Source organism: Protopterus annectens, chromosome 2.part0 (genome assembly GCF_019279795.1).
Source record: "Protopterus annectens isolate FY-2018-M chromosome 2.part0, PAN1.0, whole genome shotgun sequence".
In the NCBI taxonomy this organism is placed as follows: domain Eukaryota; kingdom Metazoa; phylum Chordata; order Ceratodontiformes; family Protopteridae; genus Protopterus; species Protopterus annectens.
In genome coordinates, this window is record NC_056728.1 from 320,583,874 (window position 1) to 320,610,918 (window position 27,045).

The 27,045-nt window shown below is 44.5% G+C and overlaps 1 protein-coding gene across 2 annotated transcripts in view; it reads left to right on the forward strand.

Moving 5' to 3' along the window:
* Window positions 1-27,045, forward strand: part of SLC12A2 (solute carrier family 12 member 2) — a 2,115,502-nt gene that overhangs the window by 1,756,189 nt on the left and 332,268 nt on the right. For both annotated transcript variants that reach the window (XM_044060802.1, XM_044060801.1), the window contains exon 19: window positions 6,603-6,682. In XM_044060802.1, the coding sequence (XP_043916737.1) occupies window positions 6,603-6,682 (80 nt within the window). The remainder of the gene's footprint in view (window positions 1-6,602; window positions 6,683-27,045) is intronic.

The following is a 27,045-nucleotide window of genomic DNA, read 5'->3' on the forward strand; positions in this document are numbered from 1 at the left end:
AAAAGATTGTGTAAGAGGAGACACTTAGATTCTCCACAAGAATCTTTGACATCCGATACTGACTTGGATGAGTCAGAAGGGTCCCCTAAGTCACCTTCAGAAGATGTCTCTTTTTCTGACATATTGGAGATCCTGAAACAGAGAGGTGACTGGCAGTCCCTTCCCCCTTCTGAGGATGAGTCAGTCTTGCTGAAGGCATTTGGTGCTCGCCCTTCCTCCTCCTGGGTCACTCCGCCCTTCGATGAATTAATGGAACTTATTGCTCGAAGGCGTGGAGGCTCCTGACACAGTGGAACCAGTCCCTAGGAAGCCTAATAAGTATATCACTGCACCCCAGGACAAGGCTTACTTGACAAAAGGAGTTCCAGTGGATGCTATGGTGGTGGCAGCGGCCACGAAAAAGGAGATGTCGGAATCTTCCTCATCTGTCCATCCCCCTAATAAAGATTCTAGGACGATGGACAGGTATGGGAAGCGCATTTTTAGTTCAGCGGCTTTTTCCATGCGATCCCTGAACTATTTGACCCACTTTACACGACTACAGAGGGATCTAGTCAAAGAGTTGGGAGATACCCTCCAGGGTACTACAGATGCTGCTGTCTCAGAGAAAGTGACAGCGCAACTTAATACCCTTACATCCATTGTGAACTCGTCCATGAGGCTGATATCTTACGCAGCCGAAGGTTCGAGTAGGGCAGCAGCTTCAGCGATTGCTCTTCGCAGACAATCCTGGATGCGCTTATGTTCATTTGCAGAAGCCTTCAAGTCTTATTTTACTAACGCCCCATTTGACGGTGCCACTCTTTTTGGCCCCAAAGTAAAGGAGACCCTTACCCGGTGTGAGCAGGAGGGAAAGACTCTGTCTGCTGTCGGAGTCCGTTTTTCCACCCCATCCAGACCGTACCCCAAAGGGCAACGTGGTGGAAAAATGTGGTTTCGAAAACCCCAAGGATCTTTCCCAGGCACACAGGGTGATGCCCCTTCTAGAGGCAGAGGAGGGGGCAGAGGTGGAAGACGCCGCCCTGGCGGCAGAGGGGATCCGCAGAATCAAGGTGACAGGGATACACTCCCTGGTAAACCTTACCAGCACTCCTGAGAGGAGGCCCGACTGTCCTGCGCTGGAGGCAGTCTGGGGGCGCTTAGCTTTATACTCTCAGGCCTGGCAAAACATAACTACAGACAAGTGGGTAAAAGCGTGGTTACCAGAGGTTACAATATACCATTTCTATCCTATCCCATTCCAAAGAAAAGACTCCCAGATGTGCCGCCCCATCTGCGAGAGCCAGCAGCTATAGAAATTTCAAAGCTGCTAGAAAAAGAGTCATCCAACCAGTCCCAGAGGACCAAAGAGATTCGAACTTACTCAAGGTTCTTTTTAGTTCCAAAGAAAACAGGGGACTGGAGGCCCATTCTGGACCTAAGCGACCTCAATACCTTCGTCAAGAAAGAAAAGTTCGAATGGTCACGCTTCAATCGATCCTTCCATTCTTACAGAAGGATGACTGGATGTGCTCAATAGATCTGAAGGATGCATACTACCACATCAAAATGGCCAGGGCATCCAGAGATCATTTGCGCTTCGGCTGGGTGCCAGTCACTTTCAGTTTCGAGCCCTGCCCTTTGGTCTGACCTCAGCCCCCAGGGTCTTCACCAAATGCATGGCAGTGGTAGCGTCTCACTTGAGACGCCTAGGATTCCAGGTGTTTCCGTATCTGGACGACTGGCTCCTTTCTGCCACCACCCAGTGTCAACTAGTACAGGCCAGAGACTACACTCTTCAACTGTGTGTTCACCTCGGAATTTCCGTAAACTTCGGAAAATCCTTACTACAGCCATCACAGCGTATCTTATTCATAGGAGCGGAATTAGATACACATCAGTTAATTCTAAGACTTCCTCCAGAAAGGATACTTTCACTTCAGACTCACATACGTCTTCTTCTTTTGTCCAGGAAATCCCCAGCAAAACTGGTACTGAAGGTTTTGGGACTCATGTCAGCTTCTCTTATTGCAATACCCTTGGGAAGACTGCACATGAGAGTCCTACAATGGCTACTGTTTGCACAATGGTCATTCCAACAACTACCTCTGACACACAAGATTCTTATAACAAACACATGCAAATCACACCTAAACTGGTGGCTTCAGACTTGCAACCTTTCCAAGGGGAGACCATTTGTGCTACCCACACCGACAGCTACGGTGACCACGGACGCTTCCCTGATAGGGTGGGGGGGCATCTTTCAGGGACAGACAGTCCAAGGCGAATGGACCAATTTAGAGTACAATCTGCACATCAATGTTCTAGAGTTGAGGGCAGTGTTTCTAGCGTTGCAACACTTTGCTCCCCTTCTTCCTCTGGGAACTATTGCAGTTCAGACGGACAACATGTCTGTAGTCTGGTACATAAACAAGCAAGGGGGAACCAAGTCCTATCAGCTATGCAGAGGCCATGAGAATCTGGCAATGGGCGGAGTCCACGGTCGCTTTCTGATAGCAACGCACATCCCGGGTCATCCAACGTCATAGCCGACAGGCTGAGCAGAGCAATACTGTTACCGCACGAGTGGTCCCTAAAACAGTCAGTTGCGAAAAGATTTTTTGCGTGGGGCCAGCCTTCCTGCGATCTGTTTGCGTCTCCAATGAACGCCAAATGCAGGAGCTACTTTGCCCTATTACCCCTTCCAGGGAAGTCCCCAGGACGCACTGATTCACGATTGGCCCCGGGTCTCCTGTACGCATTTCCTCCCTTCCCCTGATCACAAAGTTTCTCCAGAAAGCCAACAACCTACACAGGACAATAATCCTCATTGCCCCATTCTGGTCTCGTCAAATTTGGTTCCCCTTCCTCATGACACACTGCATTCGGGGACCCTGGATCCTGGACCCAGAGCCAGATCTATTGACTCACTCATCAGGGCTCCCCACCCCTCGCTCTTGTCCCTCCATCTAGCAGCTTGGCTGCTCCAATTCCCAACTTAGCCAGGTCTGATCTTCTTTCACCTGCAGTTCAGAATATATTAGTGGCTTCTCATAAAGCTTCCACTACTAAAACATATACTAGTAAATGGAAGCGCTTTGTATTCTGGGCAAATACACAGCAAGTGGACCCTGTTATAGCTCCTTTGAATAAAATATTAGAGTTTTTAACAGAATTGTTCCATCAGGGTGCTTCTCCTGCCACATTGAGTTCAATTGGCTGCCATTTCTAATTTCCATGTGGAAGAATGTGGGGCTCCTGTTATGGCCCACAGACTTTGTAAAGCCTTTTTAAAAGGGTCTTTTCATATTAGACCACCAATTAGATCTCCTACGTCACCTTGGAGTCTAAACTTATTATTATCTAAGTTGATGCTGCCCCCCTTTGAACCAGCCTCCTCTTGCCCATTGAAATTTTTGTCGTGGAAGACTCTCTTTTTGGTAGCCATTACATCCGCTAGGAGAGTATCTGAACTTCAAGCTCTCTCCATTAAACACCCTTATTTGGTCTTTCACTTTGACAGAGTTTCTCTTCGCACTAATTCATCCTTCCTTCCTAAAGTTTGTTCTATTAACAATATTAATCAGTCCATTGAATTACCCACTTTCTTCAAGAATCACTCCAATAAAATGGAGTATATGTTACACAAATTAGATGTCCACAGACAACTAAGGTTTTACTTGGATAGAACAAAGGATCACAGGAAATCTGATCAACTTTTTGTAGCCTTTGCTGATAACAGAAAAGGAGTAGCGGTTACTAAAAGAACTCTTTCTAAGTGGTTAACTGATTGTATCATCTATGTCTATGATTCTTCAGATCAAACTCTTTTACACAAACCCAAAGGACATTCCACAAGGTCAGTGTCTACATCCCTGGCTCATGCAGCTCGCCTACCACTAGACGCTATTTGTGCGGCTGCTACTTGGTCTAGACCACATACATTAATTTCTCATTATAAGGTAGACAATGTTTCTAGGGACAGGGCAACCTTTGGTTCCACTGTGCTCAAGAACGTCCTTCCGTGAGTTCCTCAGGAACAAGGAGCTAGGGACGCTACCCATGTGTAAGAACAAACGGCGAGATTGAACACTATCACATATAGAAGTTATGTCCTTACCATAACGTTCCATGTGGAGTGTTCATCTTGCCTTTGTTCTTACATTCCCACCCTCCCACCCTTAGGAAGAACGTTCAGTTTGGTGCCTGGTCTGGGGCATTCTGCTTCTGCATTGCAGTTGTTGTATATATGGTTGACATGTATATATATATATATATATATGTATATATATAGACTCTTAGTTTCTGTGCATATGTGATATTGGCATGAGCGTTTCTCTCTCTGACTGCTGGTTTGCTTGCAAACTAGATCTGAGGTAAAGGCAGAGGGGGATTGTGGGTATTAGGTTGTCTCGAGCTTCTTCTCGATGCAGAGCTTGCAAGCGGCCGACACGGAGCCGAGGATCGGCTCCGAACCCATGTGTAAGAACAAAGGCGAGATGAACACTCCACATGGAACGTTATGGTAAGGACATAACTTCTATTTCGTGCTATTCAGTTTTCGTGCAAATAATATAGGCTCAGAAAAAAGAATGGTCTTTCTACCAGAAGACAAAGTTAACATAGGATCTCGGATCCCTAACTACAGGATTCATTTTTAGGGGTGTGTTGTCAATGTGATGATCACAAAGAAAGTCCTCTTTCTATGTGAATTACTAACTGCAGTGTCTTGCCATCATGAGGGAGAACTGCCGTAGGAAAATACTGCAGTCTGAAACCACACCATCAGTTGTATGACTGCTGGTAGTGCTAGTTTTAAAAATGCCACCATTACAGACCTGCTATGACCACTGAATTTAATAATACCTTCATCAGGGCTCGGACAGTTACTCTACGAGTCTGTCCTCCTTTGACACCTGAGTGCTTCATGACTCCACTGCTGAGCCCCTGACTTTAAGCTTTCCTGAAGTTCCAGCCTTGACAGCCAGATTAAATTTCACTGCTTGGGATTCTTCCCAGCTGTTAACTACTGTTGCAAGAGACATTTGAAGTTGATTCTGTGTGGAGTCTGCATGTCCTCCCTGTGGTTGGGTGGGCGTTTGAAAGACATGCGTAAAAGGGCGTGCCTTCATTGAAGATTGAACGTCGAGCTAGCACCTCGGTGTTAGTCAAAATCTACTGCCAATCATTAGCGGACTGGAGTTCTGCTGTGGCGAAAGACAACTACCACCATATTAATTGATGTTATAGAGTGACTTTCTCTGGTGGTTGGTTATTACCTTCCCACAATCCTCTTTGCTAGAATGGCCTCTCCATCCTGCATCACCGAAAGAATTTTCCGTAAGTTGAGTAAGTACTTTACATAGTGTCTTATTGAATATTGTTTGTTTTTTTTATTTCCTGCCCTTGTTGTGTAAAGGTTGAGATGAAAGATACAGGGGCTGTGCAGGCTGTCCTACCATGTTTATGAAGTTGTGGCATCCTTCAGCAGAAAGCTTATGTAAGTCAAAATAAGAGAGCAGGAATGAGAAGAAAAAAGTACTTTATTGATAGAAATGGGAATTCCAAGAATTAGTCGCTGCTGGCAGCCTCCTGTATCAGCTGGGTCTGGTGATTACATAGCTGTATTGTTTTTACCTCCCTTGGACTTTGCTGCTTTAGGGATCCTTCATTAAGTTTGGTTTCTTAACTGTGCTTACCTTAACTTTGGATAGATACTGTAACTTCATATCTCCAAACACCTTTTGGTCATCTGCCCTTATTTCCTTACCTCTTTCCCTTAAGAGTGGTGATACAGAAGAATTTGTTTTTTTCTTATGTGCCTTTTTTGTTGCTTCCATTTGTTAGGGCTGTGCCTTCAACAGAAGTAATATTGTAATGCTTCCTCCAGGGTAAGTGATAAGGAGACCCCTACCTGAGACAGTATCTCCTTTTGTTGTGGAGGTGGAAACTCTGCATAGTTAACACCTGGTACTTAAGCATTGCCCAGAAGTTTGGGATGGTATCTGAAGTTTTCTCAAATATATGCAACACTGATGGGTCAAAACTGATTATTTAAATGGCTGGAGGATCCCTGCCTTTTTCCTTTTTCTTTCCCTGGTCTCAGGATATTCTGTAGCATCAGTACCTGTCCGTTTTTGCTTTTAAAGACTAGAACTGATTGTCCATTATACTTATGCTAGGATCATAATTTTCCTTCAAGAAAGAAGTTTTCTTCCTTGCCAGACTCCTCCCAACTCATTTTCCGAATATACTGCAGATACTATGTTGAAAGTATTACTATCAAGCTGACTGAATGGCCTTAGAATACAGCTGAGGATCAAACTGCTATTCATCAGGTTAAAAAAAATCTGATGTCCTCATTAGTATTTTTATGAGAGAGGCTGTTCTTACTCTAATTAAAGAATTTCTTGCTAAAATTTGATCTGATGAACATTTATCAGCAGAAACAGGTACAGAATTTAATACCGTCATTACAGTTGTATTAAGTTGTAATAGTTTCAAAAGAAGTTGTTGAAATAATGTATTGCTATAGGACATCATCAGTTTGCAGACTATTATGTTTTCAACTGTAGCAGTCACGGTTTCTAAGAAAAGCAATGACTTTTTTTTTTTTTCTTCAGTGACGCCTTTGACTTTCAGTATGGTATAGTCGTCATCAGGCTAAAGGAAGGTTTGGACATTTCTCATCTTCAAGGCCATGGTGAGATTATAACAACTCAGTTTCTTAGCCCTTTTGAAATATTGCCTGATTTTTTTTGTTACCCAATGAGTTATTGTATGCATTGCATGGTGTATTGGATAATGTATATTTTCATTGCATCTTTCATCACACTGTTGTGCCCTAGCTGGAGATGATAGGATACTACGAGAATAAAGGCTGTATCAGTGGTATTACTAGTGCCGATGTATATGTGGCATATTGAGGAGGAGCAGTTTGCACATCGCTAGTCTCCATAGTAAATATTAGCAGCCTTGGTTTACTATCTTACTTGCATATATGTTTGGCAAGTAACTGGTGACAAGAAAGCCAACAATGTTTTTTGAGCAAAACAAGCAGTACTTGCATCCCCACAGCAGCAGAGTATATCCTGTGATCCTAATTCTCATATTCTCATTGGTCAAAACAATGCATATTTAAGTCAGAAATGGTACATAGTTGATGAGATTGCGCATCCATATTAGTCACATAACACTGCTTGATAGCCAGAAGTAGGAACTTGAGAGATGGACATTTTCATTCATATTGGCTATTTTTTTTTGTGGGGGGGCATTTGTGCTCCTTTGCCTGCTGAACATAGTCACCCTTCAGTCAGACATGCACTGTCTGAGGATGCCATCATCCAAGCAGTCATGACAGTGCTCTTTGTTGTCACTGACATCCCAGTAACTGGGAACTTTATCCATTTTATGGCCTAACCCCACCTCTTGTGAACATGTATGCACTTGTATCACCACCGGGTCTGCTTGAACCCCGTAGTCTGCACATACATGCTCTCCTACATCTGCTGACAGGAGCTATGTCACTGGCTCCCACATCATGTTGGGCCTATACTTTTCAGGTAGGGCACTGTCATCACAACAGTGTGCAAGCTAAGCAGATAACTATGGTCTGTCCCTACCATCCCCACAGGATGGGGGCATCCATCCTCCTTGCCTGAGCTGCTACCTGGGCTGTAATCAAGGCTTTAATCCCTTTGTACCACCAATGCAGACTCAGCTGTCTGTTTTAATATACAATAATACAGTTCATTTTTCCCTACTTCATTTAACAGCTTTGCCATCCATCCTTTTTGCTCAATGGGTCAGTGTCACATCAACAGTGACAATCATATATAACCAATATCCGCACTGATGGGTGGCTAGCTTTGCTACTGTTGTTGTTCTGTGCCACATACAAGAACTTACACCTATGGTCAGTTTAGTGTGGCTAATTCGCCTACTGCATGTCTTTGAAATGTGAGAAGAAACCAGAACACACAGAATAAACAAAGTGAACATGGAGGGCATGCAGACTGCACTCAGAAGGCACCCCAGCTGAGAATAAAACCAGAGCACCTCTTCTGTGAGGCAGGAATGCTATCCACTCCATCACTGTGCCACAGCTTTGCCAAACCAGTGGTTAACAGCAGTAGAGTGTGGTGTCTGAGCCTCCTTGGCAATGCTGCTGCATGAATATGTGCCTTCCATTTTTTAGTCTAGTAGTGGTTGTGATAATGGACATTCCAGTGATGCATTGACTGAGGACATCATGCTATAAGGTCCAAACTGGAGATGTATCTTCCTTGGTTAGATTTATTTGCATTTTTTCTGTCAGCCAGAGAATCATGTGTAGAGTCTGTTTTTCTTTGTAGAATGTTGTAAGATTCTGTTATCAGAAGAGTCTCTCGGTACTGCTATTGACACTGTTTGCTTAATTATTAAAAGGAGATTTTTGTAGTTATTGAGCCACATTATTTTTTTGTTGAGGATGCTTCAGCTATTAGGTTCTTAATGCAGGTGTGGAATGAGATTGTTTCTAATGTAACTCTGGTTTCAAGACCCATACTTTCTGGTGAGCTTTGTCAAGTCTTTTGTAGAGAAATGACCCTAATAGAGAATACGCTTAACTTGCTTAGTTCTTTGAAGTGGTTCAGAATCGCAAGTAGTGCATACACAGCACTAAGTTTTGCTAATTTCGAAGAGTTATTTGACAATCAGTATGTTTTTTCTTTTCATTTTGGGGGAAAATCATAGTTGCTAAGATCTTGACCTTCTTGGCAGAAGTTACCCATGTAGGGCATGCATTTAGTCTGATCTGATGTCTGAGTCATGACTGTAAGCCTGAACTGTCTATTAACTACCAGTATTTAAGTAAGACTTGTTTTTTAAACAATATCATGATCGATCGTTTGGGAGAAAGGGCACAAATACTTGAAAAATGCTAATTTTCATTGAAACAGTGAGTGGAGATATTAGATTTCAACAATGAGAACAGAGCCTGCATGAGACTAAGTTAGGTCTTCAGCTGGAGTATCTGCTAGTTCCTATCATGATTTTTGTGGCCTCATCCAAAAAGCTGTTGTGAAAGTGTATTTCCAGTAACACAGCATACCTTTTCTTCCAGGAAAAATGTCTTGCTTCCCCCACTTCTGTAATCCAAGTTGTGCATATTCCTTGTTTTGTGTCACTCGCCCATTTACTGTCATTAACTGTTCTATGAACTTTTCTTTTGATTCATCATGGAAAATTCTTTTACTTTGCTTTTGAGCTGAGTGTCAGCATTGTAGCACAGTGGCAATTACACCAGTGGTGTAACACTATTGGAACCATCGAGAAAGATGCTATTGGTAGTTTGACTGTGACAGAGAGTTCCTGTCAATGGCCTTGTTCACCAATGGGCTTTCTGAAGCTTATAACAGTCAGGTTAACTTGAAGTGAGACTCAAGCAGATGCATAGTCTTTTTCGACATTTGATGACAACAGAAAGATGTTTTTCGCATTTCACTGTTGCAGTCATCACATTTGGGTTGTCTGCCTGCAGGTAGCCCTCAGCTGGCCTGAATACCAGAGTCTTTGGATTTCTGCATCGGATGCTGTCCCTTCTTCCATGACGTCAGGTCGTCAGGGGTATCAAAAATCCAGTCGACTCCATTACATCAGTCTTTCTTGTTGTGCGGTGCCCAAAGCAGAAGCAGTTCGCAAGTGCCGGTCGGCCGACTTCTGAAATTTTCATTTTCGAGTTTCAGACCCGAAGTCTTCAAAAAAGATAAGTACCTTGTTGGGGATCCTTTTTTCTTGCTCTAACCGATGTCAGAAAAAATTAACAATTCTTGCTTGTGGAAGGCAAATACCTCATAGAGATTTTCATTCTTACTGCATCACCTGTTTAAGCCCAGACCACGACGTCCCTCGCTGTCGGTTTTGTGCCTTGTTCAACACCCGAACTGTTCGTTGTCAGGCTATTTTTGTATCTAAATACTTTTGTTCTCTATCTCCGTACTCCAAAATGGCTTCGTTAAGCCATCCGACTACCGATCTTCCGAAAAACGTAAGAATAAAGACAGAGACAGACAGCATAGGTACAAAACTGCCGACGATGCTTCTGTTAAGCTAGTCGCCAGTCCACCGGTACTCAGTGAGATGCTTTCTCCCTGATACTCATTACTACAGATTCACAGGCCTCTACTGAGACCCATTCGGAGTCCGGTATGCCACAAGATGCTTCTTCGACTATGGAACCTGTGGATGTGTCTACCTTGGATGGGTCCGGAGTCACTGTGCAGGCACCGGCTTCTGAGGGTGTATTCAGGCCTAGAGACTTTCATATCAAACCGACGGCATCATTTCCAACTAGAAGTACCGAATTCCTCAGGCCTTAATCTCACACTATGCCTAGAAAACCGACCAAATCGCTGACTCAGGCCCATATGCCTCAAAAACAAATGCTTAGAATGGCTGAAGACCTTATTACCTTAATTAGGGGAAGCCAGCCTTCCCACTCTGGGAGACCTAGAACCGATTTTCTTTCTGATTCTTCTGATCAGGAATCTGTTATCTCTGCTCCTTCTGATTACCAGGATTTGCCCTTATCTACTTATGAGGATTGTGATGCAGAGGATTCCATTCCCTCTGCTTCCCCTCCAGAAGATTTTTCTTTTGGTGAAACCTTGCATACCCTTAGGGAGCATTCATGCTGGGAAAGCCAGGACTATTCTGAGTCCAAAAAGAGACTTGGGGAATTCTTACTCCTGCCTCAACACTGGCCTCTAGCTATCCCTCCTGCTCTGGCTATTGTAGATGATGTTTTCTTGGAATCTAGCCTTACCCCAGACACTTTACCTCCAGCTCCCAGAAAACCTGACCGGTACTACAAAGTACCTGACTCACAAGTTCTTCAAGAATCCTACTGCGGATCCAGAGACCATTTCCAAAGGACCAAAAGGCATTAAGGCTACTGCTGCCAAAAATCCTACCCCTTCTGATAGAGATTCTAGAGCCTTAGACAGATGGGGTAAGAAGGTATGCACTTCTGCTCCATTGCCCATTAGGGTTTTAAATTGCCACTTTCATATGTTAAAGTATCAGCAACATATTATGAGACTCCCTAACCAGAAAATGATGTTGATTCCTGACTCTGCTGAACACAAAAGACTTGCAAGATTTAATGCATTCTGCAGAACAAGTTGGTAAACATACCTTGCAATGTGGTTTTGATGCTTTAGAAGCATCTTGCAGGGCTACTGTCACTGGGTCTGTACTTAGAAGGCATGCTTGGCTTAAGGAACAAAACTTGCCAGATCATGTTAAAGCTAAATTACTGGATGCACCCTTAAACCAAGACTGCCTTTTTGGCAATAAAGCAGAGGAAGTCCTCAAAAGGATGGAGGCAAAAGCTAAATCTATGCAAACTTTTAAAGATTTTCTACAAGTACAGCCTCCAACAGATTCAGTAGGCATTGACCTTCAAAGAACTGGTCCTTTCCAGTCTCTTTCAGGCCTTCAGTCCAAACCCAGGAACAGCAGACCACCAAGACTTCAGTCTCAGGCTACGCACAGATCTAAGCAGTTGGGGGCTCCCACTTCCAAAGCAGGGAGTAGTAAGCCACCCCCCTATGGAAAAATGGCACAATAACTTAATCTTAACCCTTCCAAACCCTGCTCAACTACTTGCTCCCTTAGGAGGAAAGCTCGCCCTGCATGTATAAAACTGGGAACTCATTACCCAGGACAAATGGGCTTTGAACATAGTTTCCCGAGGATACAGATTCCACTTCCACACCCTACCAACCCCAAATGGTTGGCCAGACCTCCCCCCAAATCAATGGGCGGAGGCCCAACAGCAGGTTCTCTATCTTCTCTGTATCAGGGCTATTCATCCTGTCCCAGCAGAACTAAGGGGACAAGGTTTTTATTCAAGACTTTTTCTGGTACCCAGAAAAGAAAACTCCTGACGTCCTATCCTGGACCTCTCTATTCTCAACACCTTTCTGGTGGTTCCAAAATCCAAAATGTTAACTCTTCAACAGCTTCTTCCTATGCTAGACAAGGATGCCTGGCTGGCAACCCTAGACTTGAAGGAAGCTTACCTGCACATCCCAATAAGAGAATCCTGCCGACAATACCAACTTTTCAGGGCGAGCTCCATGCACTTTCAGTTCTCTGCACTTCCCTTTGGTTTATCTACTGCACCCAGGATGTTCACAAAGTGTCTAGCTCCAGCCATTGCATTTTTCAGGCAGAGAAATATTCATATATACCCATACTTGGACGATTATCTGATTCAGGCAGAGAGCCAGGACTTGCTATTACAACACCTGGCATTTGTAAAGAAATTTCTAACCTCACTGGGGTGCATCATCGATGAAAAGAAATCACACCTAGTATCCTGCCAAGATGGCATTCCTCACTCAGGAGAAACAAGTTTATTTGACAGCCTACTTCAAACTATTGGCAACAAAAACCCAGCTGTCTGCAAGGAAAACACTGCAAGCACTGGGTTTCATGGCCTCTTGCATTCTGCTAATTCCATATGCAAGACTGCATATGAGGAAACTCCAATGGTATCTAAAAAGTCTATGGTGTCAACATTCTCTGGACGTGGAAACAATGAATTCCTATCATTCCTTGTCTAATGACAGAGTTACTTTGGTGGGCAGAGGCCTGCTACTGCAACAAGGGACTCCCTTTCACTCTACCCCTGGCGCCCAAACCCTAACAGACGCATCAGACTATGCATGGGGTGCTCTCATGGCAGGGCATTCAGGGCAAATGGAACCCGAGACAGATGCACCTGCACATCAATCAAAAAGAAATGTTAGCTGTACAGAATACTCTGACAGCCTTCAAAGACCTTATTCTTCCAGAACAACTATTGGTAAAGACAGACAACACCACAGTTGTGTTACATAAACAAGCAGGGGGGAACCCACTCCTACCCTCTCTGCAGACTAGCCATGGCTCTGTGGAGCACAGCCTTGAGCTACCAAGTGCACATACAAACTAATTTCCTGCCAGGCAAACTAAATTTACTGGCAGACGAATTAAGCAGAAATCTCATGGACCCACATGAATGAAAATTAGAACCCAAAATATTCAACCTCTTGAGGAACAAATGGGGGACCCCAGAGGTAGACCCGTTTGCCTCCCCTCAGAACTACCAGTTGAACAAATTCTGCACCAGAGCTCCCCACAGTCAAGCTTGGAAAGTAGATGCCCTGTTCTTTACCTGGGAAAGCCTCTTGGTTTATGCTTTTCCCCCTCTACCTCTCCTCTCAAAGGTTCTACTAAAGATCAAACAGGACAAGCCAAGGGCAATACTGATTGCACCAGACTGGCCACGCCAGCACTAGTACCCCCTCCTGCGCAGTCTGACACTGCTACAACCATGGCACTTGCCTCAAACCCCTTCCCTGCTGTCCCAGCAGGTGGGCAAGATTCTGCACCCTCAGCTTTAAACCCTGAACTTTGCAGCCTGGCTAATTCCATGAGCTCTTCTCTAGCATCACTCAGTAAGCAGATGCAGGATGTCATTCTGGAGGCAGGGAGGCCTAGTACTAGAAAATCCTATGCTGAAAAGTGGAAAAGATACTGTTCCTGTAGCCAGGCCCAGGGATGAGCACAACTGTGCCCAGCTTACCTCATATTCTAGAGTACTTAACAGAAATGCTCCACAAGGTCCTATCCTTCTCATCAATTAAGATTCATGCCTCTGCCATTTCAGCACATTATAATACTGAGCCCACCCCTCTTCTGTCACCCCTTGCTAAAACAATTCCTTAGAGGGGCCAAAAATGTAAGACCGCCCCAGGAGAGCTCCCACTCCAGCCTGGGACCTTAACTTTGCATTGGAAAAGCTCACCCCCCCCCATTTGAGCCAGCTGCAACAGCAGAGTTGAAATTCCTTTCTTGGAAAACAGCTTTACTTCTAGCCATCACTTCAGCAAGAAGAGTATCTGAATTACAGGCCCTCATGGTGGTGTAACCCTTCATTATCTTCCATGCGGACAGGGTTTCCCTCAGGACTAATCCTTCCTTTATGCCCAAGGTGGTGTCTAGTGTGGCCCTAAACCAGTTCTTTCATTTGCCTATTTTCCCTAATCCACAAAACAAAGGGGAATGGATATTGCACTCTCTGGACGTGCACAGACAATTTAGATTCTATTTGGACAGGACTAAGCCTCTCAGGAAATCTGACCAGCTGCTAGTTGGCTTTGCACAGGGGCAGAGAGGAAGGCCATTTCAAAGCAAACCATTTTCAAATGGATAGTCCACTGCATTCATTTCTGCTACAAGCACCATGGAAAACCTGTCCCACAGGGGGATAAGATTACATTCCACCAAGGCTGCATCTACCTCTACGGAATTTCTCATAGGAGTCCCTACCCGGGACATCCTGGAAGCTGCTACCTGGAGCTCTGTACATACCTTCACCAAGCATTACCACCTGCCTATCATTTCTAAATCCAGAGCTGGATTTGCCACAGCAGTCTTGCAGGGCTTAATAGCTGGCCCTAATGCTCTTTAACTACCTCCTCCCTTTCTTAGCTTTGGGAATCAACTCAAATGTGATGACTGCAACAGTGAAACATGAAGAACATAGTACAGTTGTGTACACTTACCATAACTGTAGATGTTAGAGTGTATTCACTGTTGCAGTCCTGGTTACCCTCCCTCCAGCCCCCTGACTTCTCTTGGCTCTACCTTTCCTTCTTGTTTGGTATATATATTTTTTCATGTGTATTTGCTTTTTGATGGGGGTATACCATATCATATAATTGCTTCCTGTTGTGGGGCCACCTGACATCTGGGGCAAGAAAAACTGATGTAATGGTGTCGGCTGCATATTTTATACCCCTGACTACCTGACGTCATGGAAGAAGCGACAGCTTCCGATGCCAAAATCCGAAGAGACTGGTATTCAGGCCGGCTGAGGGCTACCTGCAGGAAAATAACTCAAATGTGATGACTGCAACAGTGAATACACTCGAACACCTACATTTATGGTAAGTGTACACAACTGTACTTTTACTCTTATTCCTTGTCTTTTAATTGTGGAGTATCAGGCAATCTACTTCAGAGCCAAGAGGTCCTCCTGTAGCCTGTGGAGGGCAAGGACATATGACATATTTTGGTGTATAGAAGAGGTAATGGCGATCTTACCCCAGAATAAGATCTGAACTGAAAATATGCACATGAACATTTAGATACTTGTAGGTAGTCATAGCTTCGTCAGTCCCCTTCAGAACTGCAAAACTTCACGTTCGTACCCATTGTTGGAATCTAGTGTACATAGGTCTATGTACGTATGCAGCACCGATGCAGGTCTTGGACAGTTAATTTCAAAACCAAGCCATTTTCTGATGTACATCATACATTGTTTGCTGTTGCAATAGTGGTAAGACTTGGGAAGACTTCTGCAGAGGACCTGATACCCAGCCCAACTCCCAGAGCTTTTCTCTGTCGTCCTGATAGCCAGGTAAATGCATTACCACTTGGAAGTCAGCACATCTGTGGTACAAGAAGGACATCTGTGTATGCCATTCTTAATTCTTTTTGCCACAGTAAGTCTGTGTCAGTGCATGTGCTGAGCACCTTCAGTCATTTGGTTCAGCCTGGTTTCCAGAGTACAAATAACTACCCTATTGAAGAATGAATTTTTTTTATTGTGTCTTGCATCTAAGAAATTTATAGGTGTCAAAGTTAGAGGTCTGTTTTTAAAGTTAATGATTGCATTAGATGTTCTTCGTGTTTCATCTGTTGCAGTCATCACATTTGGGCTTTCTGCTTGCAGTAACCCTCAGTCGGCCTGATTATCAAAGTCTTGGGTCCTGCATCAGTTGCTGCCTCATCTTCAGTGACGTCAGGTAGTCAGGGGTATAAAGCATGCAGCCGACGCCATTACATCTGTCTTTCTTGCCATGCAGTGCCCGAAGCAGAAGCAGTTCGCAAGTGCCGGTCGGCCGACTCCTGAAATTTTCGTTTTTGAGTTTCAGAACCGAAGTCTTCAACTAAAGCTAAATATCCCATTGGGGAAACTTTTTCTTGCTGTAAACCAATGTCAGTAAAAGTCAATAATTATATTTCTTGTGGAAAGCAAATACCTCATAAAGATTTTCATTCGTACTGTATTCCTTGCCTAGGCCCTAACCACGACATACCTCGCTGTCAGTTTTGTGCCTTATTTAAACCATGAACTATTCGTTGTTGGTACATTTTCACTTCTAAATATTTTGGTACTCAGTTCAGTTATTCATATATGTCTTCAGTAAGCCACCCGATTATCGACATTTCGAAAAAACGTAAAGATAGACTAAGACAGGCCGCCTAGGTCCAAAGCTGCCGATGACACTTCTCCTAAGCTAGTCGCCAGTTCGCCAGTACTCAGGTGCTTTCGCAGCCCCTGATACCCGCTACTTCAGATTTGCAGGCCTCTACTGAGACCCATTCAGAGTCCGTTATGCCATTAGATGCTTCAACTGTGGAACCTGAGGATGTCTCTACCTTGGATGGGTTCGGAGCCGCTGTGGAGGCACCAGCTTCTGAGGGTGTATTCAGGTCTACTGACTTGCATATTAAACCGACGCTATCTTCTTCTAGGCCTAAAACTTGAACCATGCCTAGGAAATAGACGCCCAGACCGCATGGTCAGGCCTGTATGCCTAAAAAACAAATGATAAGAATGGCTGAAGACCTTATTACTTTACTCAGGGGAAGCCAACCTTCCCCCTCTGAGACCTAGGACTGAATTTGCTTATGATACTTCTGACCAGGATGCTGACATTTCTGTCTCCTCTTCTGACCAGGATTTACCCTTATCTACCTATGAGGATTCTGATGCAGAAGACTGTATTCCCTCTGCTTCTCCCCCAGAGGATTTTTCTTTTGATGAAACCGTGCATACTCTTAGGGAGCATTTTCACTGGGAAAGCCGGGATTACTCTGATTCTAAAGAGAGGCTTGGAGATTTCTTACTTCTGCCCCAACATAGGCCTTTAGCTATCCCTCCTGTGCTGGACATTGTTGATGCCTTTTCGGAATCTAGTTTGACCCCTGACTCTCTACCTCCTGCTCCCAGAAAACCTGATAGATATTACAGGGTTCCTGATTCTCACAAGTTAATTTTTAAAAATCCTACTGTGGATCCTGAGACCATTTCACAGGAACCCAAGGGCATTAAGGCTACTAATGCTAAAAATCCTACCCCCTCTGATAGAGATTCCAGGACCCTGGATAGATGGGGGTAAGAAGGTGTACACCTCTGTAACCTTGGACATCGGGGCCTTAAATTGCCAGTTTTATGTGTTAAAGTATCAGCAGCATATTATTGGATTGCTTAAACAGAAAATAATGTTGATTCCTGATTGTGCTGAAAATAAGGATTTACAAGATTTAATGCATTGTGCTGAACAAGTTGGAAAACATACTTTGCAATGTGGTTTTGATTCACTAGAGGCATCTTGCAGGGCTGCTGTCACTGGGTCTGTACTTAGAAGGCATGTTTGGCTAAAGGAGCAATCTTTGCCAGATCATGTTAAAACTAAATTGCTGGATGCTCCCTTAAATCAGGACCGCCTGTTTGGCGACAAAGCAGAAGTTCTTAAAAAGATGGAGGAAAAAGCTAAATCTATGCAAACTGTTAAAGATTTCTTACAAGTGCAGCCTCCTAGTTTTAGTAGGCATTGGCCCTCAAAAACTTGGTCCTTTCCTGCCTCTTCAGGCATTCTCAGTTCAAACACAGAACTAGCAGAACATCCAGGCTTCAGTCCCAGGGTATGCACCGGACTAAGCAGTTGAGGGGCTCCCACTTCCAAATCAGGGTGTAGTAAGACTCCCCCCTATGGTAAGCTGTCTCAATGACTTAACTTTAAAACTTCCAAGCACTTCACAACTTACTGCTCCTTTAGGGGGAAAGATTGCTCTGCAAGCAAAAAACTGGGAACTCATTACCCAGGACAAATGGGTTTTAAACATAGTTTCCCAAGAATACAGATTTCAATTCCACACATGATCAACCCCAAAACGGTTGGCCAGATCTACCCCCAGATCAGTGGGCAGAGGCTCAAAAGCAAGTACTCTCTCTAAGATTAAAGGCTATTCACACTGTACCCAAAAGGAAAAGGGGCAGGGTTTCTACTCAAGACTTTTCATGGTACCCAGAAAAGACAACTCATGGCGTCTTATCCTGGACCTGTCTATCCTAAACACCTTTTTGGTGATTCCAAAATTCAAGATGCTAACTCTACACCAGTTGCTTCCCATGACAGGCAAAGATGCTTTGTTGGCAACACTGGATTTAAAGGAAGCCTACCTGCACATCCCAATCAGGGAATCTTGCAGAAAATACCTACTCTTCAAAGCAGGCTGCATGCACTATCAGTTCTCTGCAATGCCCTTTGGCTCATCTACTGCGCCCAGGGTATTCACAAAGTGCCTAGCTCTAGTCATTGCATTCTGCAGCCAAAGAAATATTCAAATATACCCATACCTGGACGATTGTCTAATTCGGGGAGAAAGCCAGGACATACTTCTGAATCATCTGGCATTTGTACAAAAGGTGTTAACTTGTCTGGGGTACACCATAAACGAAAAGAAATCACAGCTGGTACCCTATCAACAAATTATATTCCTGGGAGCAAGCTTGAGCACCACTTCCCAGATGGCTTTCCTTACGCCAGAGAAACAAATTCATTTGACAAGTTACTTCAAACTAGTGGCCACAAAAACCCTGCTGTCTGCAAGGCAAATACTGCAAGCCTTGGGGTTCATGACCTTGTGCATTTTACTAATTCCATATGCAAGACTGCATATGGGGAAACTACAATGGTATCTAAAAAGCCTGATGCATCAGACTATACATGGGGGGCTCACCTGGCAGGGAAGTGCATTCAAGGCAAATGGAGCCCAGGTCAAATGCACCTGCATATCAATCAAAAAGAAATGTTAGCTGTACAGAATGCTCTGACAGCCTTCAAGGACCACATTCTTCCAGGACAATTAATGGTAAAGACGGACAGCACCACTGTTATGTGGTACATAAACAAGCAGGGGGGTACCCATTCTTACCACCTCTGCAGACTAGCCATGGCTCTGTGGAACACAGCCTTGAGCTACCAAGTTCATCTACAGGCTCAATTCCTGCCAGGAAAACTAAATACACCGGCAGACGAACTAAGCAGAAATCTCATGGACCCACACGAGTGGAAACTGGAACCAAAGATTTTCAACATGTTGATCAATAAATGGGGAGTCCCAGATGTAGACCTGTTTGCCTCCCCCCAGAACTACCAATTGGACAAATTCTGCAAAAGGACTCTCCACAAACAAGCTTGGAAAGTGGATGCTCTGTCCTTCAACTGGAAAAATCTATCCGTTTACGCCTTTCCTCCTCTGCCTCTCCTCTCCAAAGTACTACTAAAGATCAGACAGGACAAACCAAGGATGATACTGATTGCACCAGACTGGCCACGCCAACACTGGTACCCCCTCTTGCGCAGTGTGTCAAAGCTGCCCCATGGCACCTACCTCAGACCCCTACCCTGCTGTCTCAGCAGGAGAGCCAGATTCTGCACCCCCAGCTTCAAACCCTGAACCTGACAGACTGGCTAATTACCTAGTCTCTCCATTATCATAACTCAGTAAACAAGTGTTTGGATGTCATTTTGGAGGCAAGGAGGCATAGTACTAGAAAATCTTATGCTGAAAAATGGAAAAGATTCTGTGCCTGGAACCAAACTCAAGGGATGGCCACAGCAGCGCCCAGTTTACATCAGATTCTTCAATACTTAACTGAGATGCTTCACAAGGGCCTTTCCTTTTCCTCCATCAAAATTCACACCTCAGCCATTTCAGCTCAATACAACATGGAACCACCCCTTTTTTCTCACCCCACTGCTCAAGCAGTTTTCTTCGTGTTTCACTGTTGCAGTCATTATATTTGGGTTATCCTGCTGGCAGGTTGCCCTCATTTGGCCTGAATTCCAAAGACTTGGGTCCTGCGTCGGTTGCTTTCGCCTCTTCCCTGACATCAGGTCATCAGGGGTATAAAAAATGCAGCAGACGCCATTTTATTTAGTCTTTCTTGCCGCGCAGTGCCCGAAGCAGAAGCAGTTCGCAAGTGCTGGTCAGCCGACTCCTGAGATTTTCGTGTTCGAGTTTCAGATCCGAAGTCTTCATTAAAAGCTAAGTACCCCATTGGGGAAACTTTTTTCTTGCTCCAGACCAATGTCAGAAAAAGTTAATAATTGTATATCTTGTGGGAAGGAAATACCTCATAAGGACTTTCATTCTTACTGTATTCCTTGCCTAGGCCCTGACCACGACATTGCTAGTTGTCGGTTTTGTGCTAGATTTAACCAACGCACTATTAAGTGTCGGTACGATTTTGCATTAAGCTATTTTGGGCGAAGATTTATTTATTGATTGAAATAAATAAAACAAATAAAACAAAATCCACATCGGCAGAACCAGCAGCAAAAAATCCAATGTTAAGTGTTTTATTAACATCCACTTTTCGTTCAAAAAGACTGAACTTCTTCAGACAGACATCAAAAGGTAGCAAATGTAAAAAAACTCCTTAAATACACAATTAACAACACATGATACATTTGAATGGACCAAACAACTGGTTAAAACTCACTGACATCAATGTGTGGGAAAAAGCTGATCTCAAAACTTCTTAAAGTACTACTGCATACAGAAGTCGAATCTATGAAGAATGTGTTTTAAAAACAAAACAAAATGGAAATGTGTATAAACATAAAATGTTTAAAATGTAAACCAAAAAACATAGTATATAAAACCTTTTTAATGACAAAAGGTAAAAAGTAAAAAATAATAAATGAAAAGTAGTAATGATAAAATTACCTCTGCATACTTCTAAGTTTCAAAATGCAAGCTAAACTTGCTCTGTCATTGAGACCTGGAAGTCTATATGAACAGAGTTTCAGCTGCCAAATCACTCTAGATACTCTAATAATAGTTGGAAAGGACCCCCCCTGATGTCAAAGGAAACCTGTCCTAACACCCTAAAAGTAAAACTGTGCTGAGGGTGGTCATTAACATGTTTCGCCAAAGCATTTTTCACACTTGTTTTTCGTAATACAGTATAAATGCTCATAGATTCTTTCATTAAAACCTCTGTCAGTCTTGCCCACATAAAACTCTGGGCAAGATTGGCAGCAAGCCAAATAAACAACCGATCGAGATTTACAGTTGAATTTACCAACAGTGGAGAAAGAAGACCCAGCAATTTTAAAGCTCGAACCAGTGGCAATATGCCTACACATGTTATAACTCTCACATTTTAAAGTGCCCTCTATTCTAACACGAGTGTCCTTTTTTGTTTCTAATATCCGTTTGAGGTTGTCACCCCTCCTATATATAAACCTAGGCAAAGTACCAAACCTGGCTTGTAAGGCATCATCACACAAGAAAATACTCCAGTTCTTGACAACCACCTCCTTAATTAGGTGAATCTCAGCACTGTAATTGGTGATGAAAGAGATAGAAGTGTCAACTTTCTTGCTGTCTAAAAAGACTTCAGGCATAACTGGAGATAGATGTTCTAGTGAACAACTTGTGAACGAACTGCTTTGTAAAATAGGTTTATAAACACCCCCATACCTTTTAGTCTGGACCTCAGTAACCAGGTCATGAATAAACTTGTCTGGGTAACCTCTGTGTAGAAACGATCCCTTAATAAACTCACATTCTTCTAAAAAGGATTCATAGTCAGTTACCATTCGAGCAGCGCGCATAAGTTGCCCCTTGACTACCCCTCTTTTCTGGTGCCCAGGATGGGCACTGGTGAAGTGTAACATGGTGTTAGAGGAGGAACTCTTCCGAAATATTTTAGCCTTAAAGCTACCAGCAGAAATGTCTTTATATACGTCTACATCCAGATAAGAAATTCTAGAATCAGACTCTACAAATGTGAAGTTCAAAAAAGACGTGCTGGAGTTGAGATAGTCCATGAAGGTTCTCACATCATTAATTGAACCTTCCGTCAGTATAAAGATGTCATCCAAAAATCTGGTGTAAAAATCAATTTTGAACTGACCGTTGTAATTGCCAAGCACATATCTGTGTTCCCATTCAGCCATAACAATGTTGGCAAAACTGGCCCCTACTGGTGAGCCCATGGCTACACCAGTCTTCTGTAAATATATCTCTCTCCCAAATGTTACAAAGTTGTACCTCAAAATGACATCTAACAGTTCCTGCACCAATCTGATTTCAACACTGCTAGCATTGTGATGCAATAAACGGTCAGTGACCCAGTCTATCCCTGTGGCATGAGGAATAGACGTATAGAGGTCTTTTACATCTGTTGTCAAAAATCTATGACCTCTCTTGAATTCTAAAGCACCTATGGCTTTCAAAAAAGCCCAAGAATCTTTACAAATGTGCGTTTCCTTTTCAACATATTTTTTCAATATGTTGTCCACATACTTGGCTATCGGGTAAGTGATTGAACCCCTAGCTTTAACCAATAGCCTCATGGGGGGCTTGTACACATCTTTATGGATCTTGGGCAATCCGAAAACTGTTGGAATCTTAGGAAACAAAACAGTCAAATATTTCAACACATCTTGTTCTATAACATTTTCTAAAAACAAATCATTCAAGAAAACATGGATGCACCTATACGCTGCATTCAATTCATTAATGCTAGATAGTGTATAAGCATCCTGCAATAACATGTGGATGAGGCAGTTTTCATAATGACAAGTGTCCATTAGTACCAAACCACCCCCCTTGTCCGGTTTAAGGATCCTGACAGGTAAACTTTTTAAAGTGTCCAACAAGTCTACTTCGTCATCAGTCAAGTTTTTGTTCAAAAGTGTCCTAGAACAGTTGACCAAGTTTCTAATTTCAATTTCACGTCAGGTCGTCAGGGGTATAAAAGATGCAGCCAACGCCATTTTATTTAGTCTTTCTTGCCGTGCAGTGCCCGAAGCAGAAGCAGTTCGCAAGTGCTGGTCGGCCGACTCCTGAGATTTTCGTGTTCGAGTTTCAGATCCGAAGTCTTCATTAAAAGCTAAGTACCCCGTTGGGGAAACTTTTTTCTTGCTCCAGACCAATGTCAGAAAAAGTTAATAATTGTATATCTTGTGGGAAGCAAATACCTCATAAGGACTTTCATTCTTACTGTATTCCTTGCCTAGGCCCTGACCACGACATTGCTAGTTGTCGGTTTTGTGCTAGATTTAACCAACGCACTATTAAGTGTCAGTACGATTTTGCATTAAGCTATTTTGGGTGAAGATTTATTTATACATTGTCGTCGGATAGCCATCCGACTACCGGAGTTCACAAAAAACACAAAGAGAAAGGAAAGGACAGGCAACCAAGGTCCAAATCCAACGACGAAGCTTCTCCTAAGCAAGTCGCCGGTTCTCAGTGAGGTGCTTTCACAGCCCCTGACGCCCGCTACTTTAGAGTCGCAAGCTGCTACAGACTCCCACGTGGAGTCGGCCAGGCCGCTGGAAACTCAAGGTATTGGAGCCTCGGCGACTATTCCCTCAGATGGGTCCGGAGCTGCTGAGAAGGCATCGGCTTCTGAGGGTGTGTTCAGACCTAAACAATTCTATATTAAACCTACTTCAAAGACTAAGACACCTTTAAAGGCAAAGAAACAAGTTCACCAGTCACAAGGACAGGCCTCCATGCCCAAAAAATAGATGCTCAAAATGGCCGAAGACTTAATTACCTTTATCAGGGGTTCCCATCCCCCTTCTGATAAGAGGCCTAGGCAAGAAACAGACTATGAATCTTCAGATCAGGTTTCCATTTCTTCTGATTCCTCTTCTGATTAGGAATATTCTCTTCCCCCCTATGAGGATTCTGATGCTGAAGAATCAGTTCCTTCAGCTTCTCCTCCTGAGGACTACTCTTTTGGGGAAACCTTGCATACCATGAGGGAGCAGTTTCACTGAAAGAGCTTAGACTTTGCAGAATCTAAGAAAAGGGTCAGAGATTTCCTTTTACTACCTCAACACAGGCCTCTAGCTATCCCACCTGTGTTGGACATTGTAGATGATGTGTTCTCAGAGTCTAGTCTGACCCCTGACTCTCTACCTCCAGCTCCTGTTAAGCCATACAGATACTACAGGGTCCCTGACTCTCATAAATTTCTTTTAAAAAACCCTTCTGCAGACCCAGAAACTATCTCTCAGGGTCCAAAGGGGGTCAAGGCTTCTACTGCAAAAAAATCCTACCCCCTCTGACAGGGATTCCAGGGCTCTGGATAGATGGGGAAAAAAGGTTTGCACATCTACTACTTTGGCTATAAGGGCTTTAAATTGCCAGATGTTAAGTTGTCAATCTCCCCTTCATTCTTGCTTGATGGTTCGGAGCCGATCCTCGGCTCTGACTCGGCACTTTGCTAAGCTCGAGAGTCACTTTTACCAGCTCGAGGCAGCCCCATATCCCATGATGCAAGGCGGTAAGTACGCGATCTCGTTTGCAGCTTCGCTTATGAGGTCCTCCTTTTGCCAGCTCCTGGTAAGTGTTAGTATTTTACTACTTTTAGCCCCTAAAATTAAAAATTTTCAATTTTCTTTAGATTACCTTCTGTTTTACTTAGTTTTAAGCCCCTTTCTGACTAAAATTATATTTCCTTCCCCTTCTTTTAGTCAGGCCTTCATTCCCTCCCACCCCCCCCCCCTGTCAGGGTGTGTGTGTGTGTGAGAGGTTAGTCACTATATTTTAGATAACTTTAGTTGTCTGATTGGGACTGTGTTGTTGTGTTCTACTTTTGTAAACTATGTCCAAAGAAAGGGTCTCAGGCTTTAAGAAGTGTGACTCGTGCTGTCAGAAGATGTCTCTGACAGACGGTCACACTTCTTGTTTATATTGCCTGGGACCTCTCCACCTGCAGGACTCCTGTGCGATTTGTCATTCTTTCAGCCAGAGAGTCCTGCAGGAGAGGAGAAATAAATTGATTTTAAGGGGTCTTCTTAAGCCGGAGGGCTCTCCGGCTAAGTCGGCTCCGACAAAGACTTCGAAGTCTTCCAAGGCCCAGGCTTCTGTGTCTAAGCCTGCGGCCTCGGTTCCGACTCTTTCTGAGTCGAGATCGGCTCCGGCTGGAGCCGATCCTAGCTTGCATAAACCTTCGGCACCGATGGCTATCGGTGCCGATACTGGTTCAGTCACATCGGTGTCGGCTCCGACTGGCTCCGACCACCATGTGGCTCAGGCTTCGGTGTCGGCGCCGACCGGCTCCGACACCATTACTTTTAGGTCTGTATCAGCTCCGGCTGGAGCCGATGCATCGAGACCTTCTGTCGGTGCCGAAAAGTCCTCGGCTCCGACTGGTTCGATGGTTTCGTCGGCTCCGATGGTTCCTTCGAGGAAGAGGTCCAGGTCCCCTTCCTTGGAACCAATACTCTCGGCTCCAGCCTCACCTCTCCTCTCGGAACGGAGCCATCGGAGCCGATCTTCCAGGTCATCCAGGCTTTCTGACCATGATTTGGAGAGGGTGGTCAGTAGATTATTGAAATCACAGGCACTGGCCCAGATGCTACATAGTCCGTCTCAACAGACTACTATTAGTCCACACCCTCTTGTAGTTCCTCCTTCGACTCTACCTCAGAGCTTGGAGCTGGAGTCTTTGGGAATAGTTTCTGCTATGGCTGAGGGACAGATACCCCCCCCCCCCTTCTGCTCCCTCAGCATCTACTCTTATCTCCTCTTCGAGACCTTCCTTAGAGGGATTCGGTGGTCGGGCTTCCCTGGTCTCCTCCGAGGGGGTGAGTGGCATCGGACACTTGTCCGACCCCACTCTTCCCCTTGGAGCCTCGGCCTTGGTGAGCTCGGCTTCGACATCTGCCTCGGAGCCTTCCCTTTTGGTGGGCCCTGGAGTTCCTGCTTCTTCGGAACAGGTTCTCTCGGACCTTCCTGGAAGGGGGGCCTTCGAGGTGATGAAGAGTGTGCTGGCCACTGGTCTCAGCCAGCAGTCTGTTCCCTTAGCTCCTCCCTCTACGGTGCCTGTCGATATCTCTGCCATCTCTCTTGCTCCCGGACCCAGAGATCCTCCGCCTCAGGTTTCCCCACTGGGAATAGCCCCCTCTTCCGAGGATTCTCCTGATCAGTCAGGGGATCCTCCGCGCAAGAGGATCTGTAAGAGGAAACATATAGACTCCCCTGAGTCTATCACTTCAGATACCGACTTAGATGAGTCGGAGGGATCCCCAAGATCCCCCTCTGAGGATGTCTCCTTTTCAGACATCCTAGAACTCCTAAAACAGAGGGGAAACTGGCCTCCAATAATCACTCTGAGGATGAGTCGGTATACCTAGAGGCGTTTGGATCTCGGCCCTCCACCTCCTGGGTGTCTCCGCCTTCGACCCCTCATGGAGGTTATTGCTCGAAAGGCTTGGGCTGCTCCTGATTCTGTAGAGCCAGTTCCTAGGAGGCCGTCAAAATTTATTACTGCCCCTTCGGACAAGCTATTCCTTACAAAAGGCGTCCCTGCTGATGCCATGGTGGTGGCGGCTGCCACTAAGAAGGAACTTGCAGATCCTTCCGTACCTGTCCATCCTCCTAATAAGGACGCTAGGACCATGGATAGGTATGGTAAGCGGATGTTCTCTTCAGCGACCTTTGCTATCGTTCGCTGAACTACTTATGTCACTTCACCAGACTCCAAAGGGACATCCTTAAGGAGCTAGGTGAAGTAGTACAGGATCCTACAGCTGCAGGGGCTCAACAAAAAATTGCTTCGCAGCTAGGAACCCTTAATTCTATTACTAACTCCTCCATGCGACTGATATCATATGCAGCAGATGGAGCGAGTAGCCGCAGGTGCAGGTGTGGCTCTTAGACGCCAAGCCTGGATGCGACTCTGTAATTTTGCAGATCCCTTCAAGGCGTCCTTCACAAACTCTCCCTTTGATGGGTCAGCTTTGTTTGGCCCTCAAGTGAAGGATACATTGACCAGGTGTGAGCAGGACGGCAAGACTCTTTCTGCCGTAGGAGTCCGTTTTTCCACTCCTTCTAGACCTTACCCTAAAGGACAGAAGGGTGGCAAGATGTGGTTCCGCAAATCCCAAGGAGTCACGCCGGATACACGTGGTCAGTTTA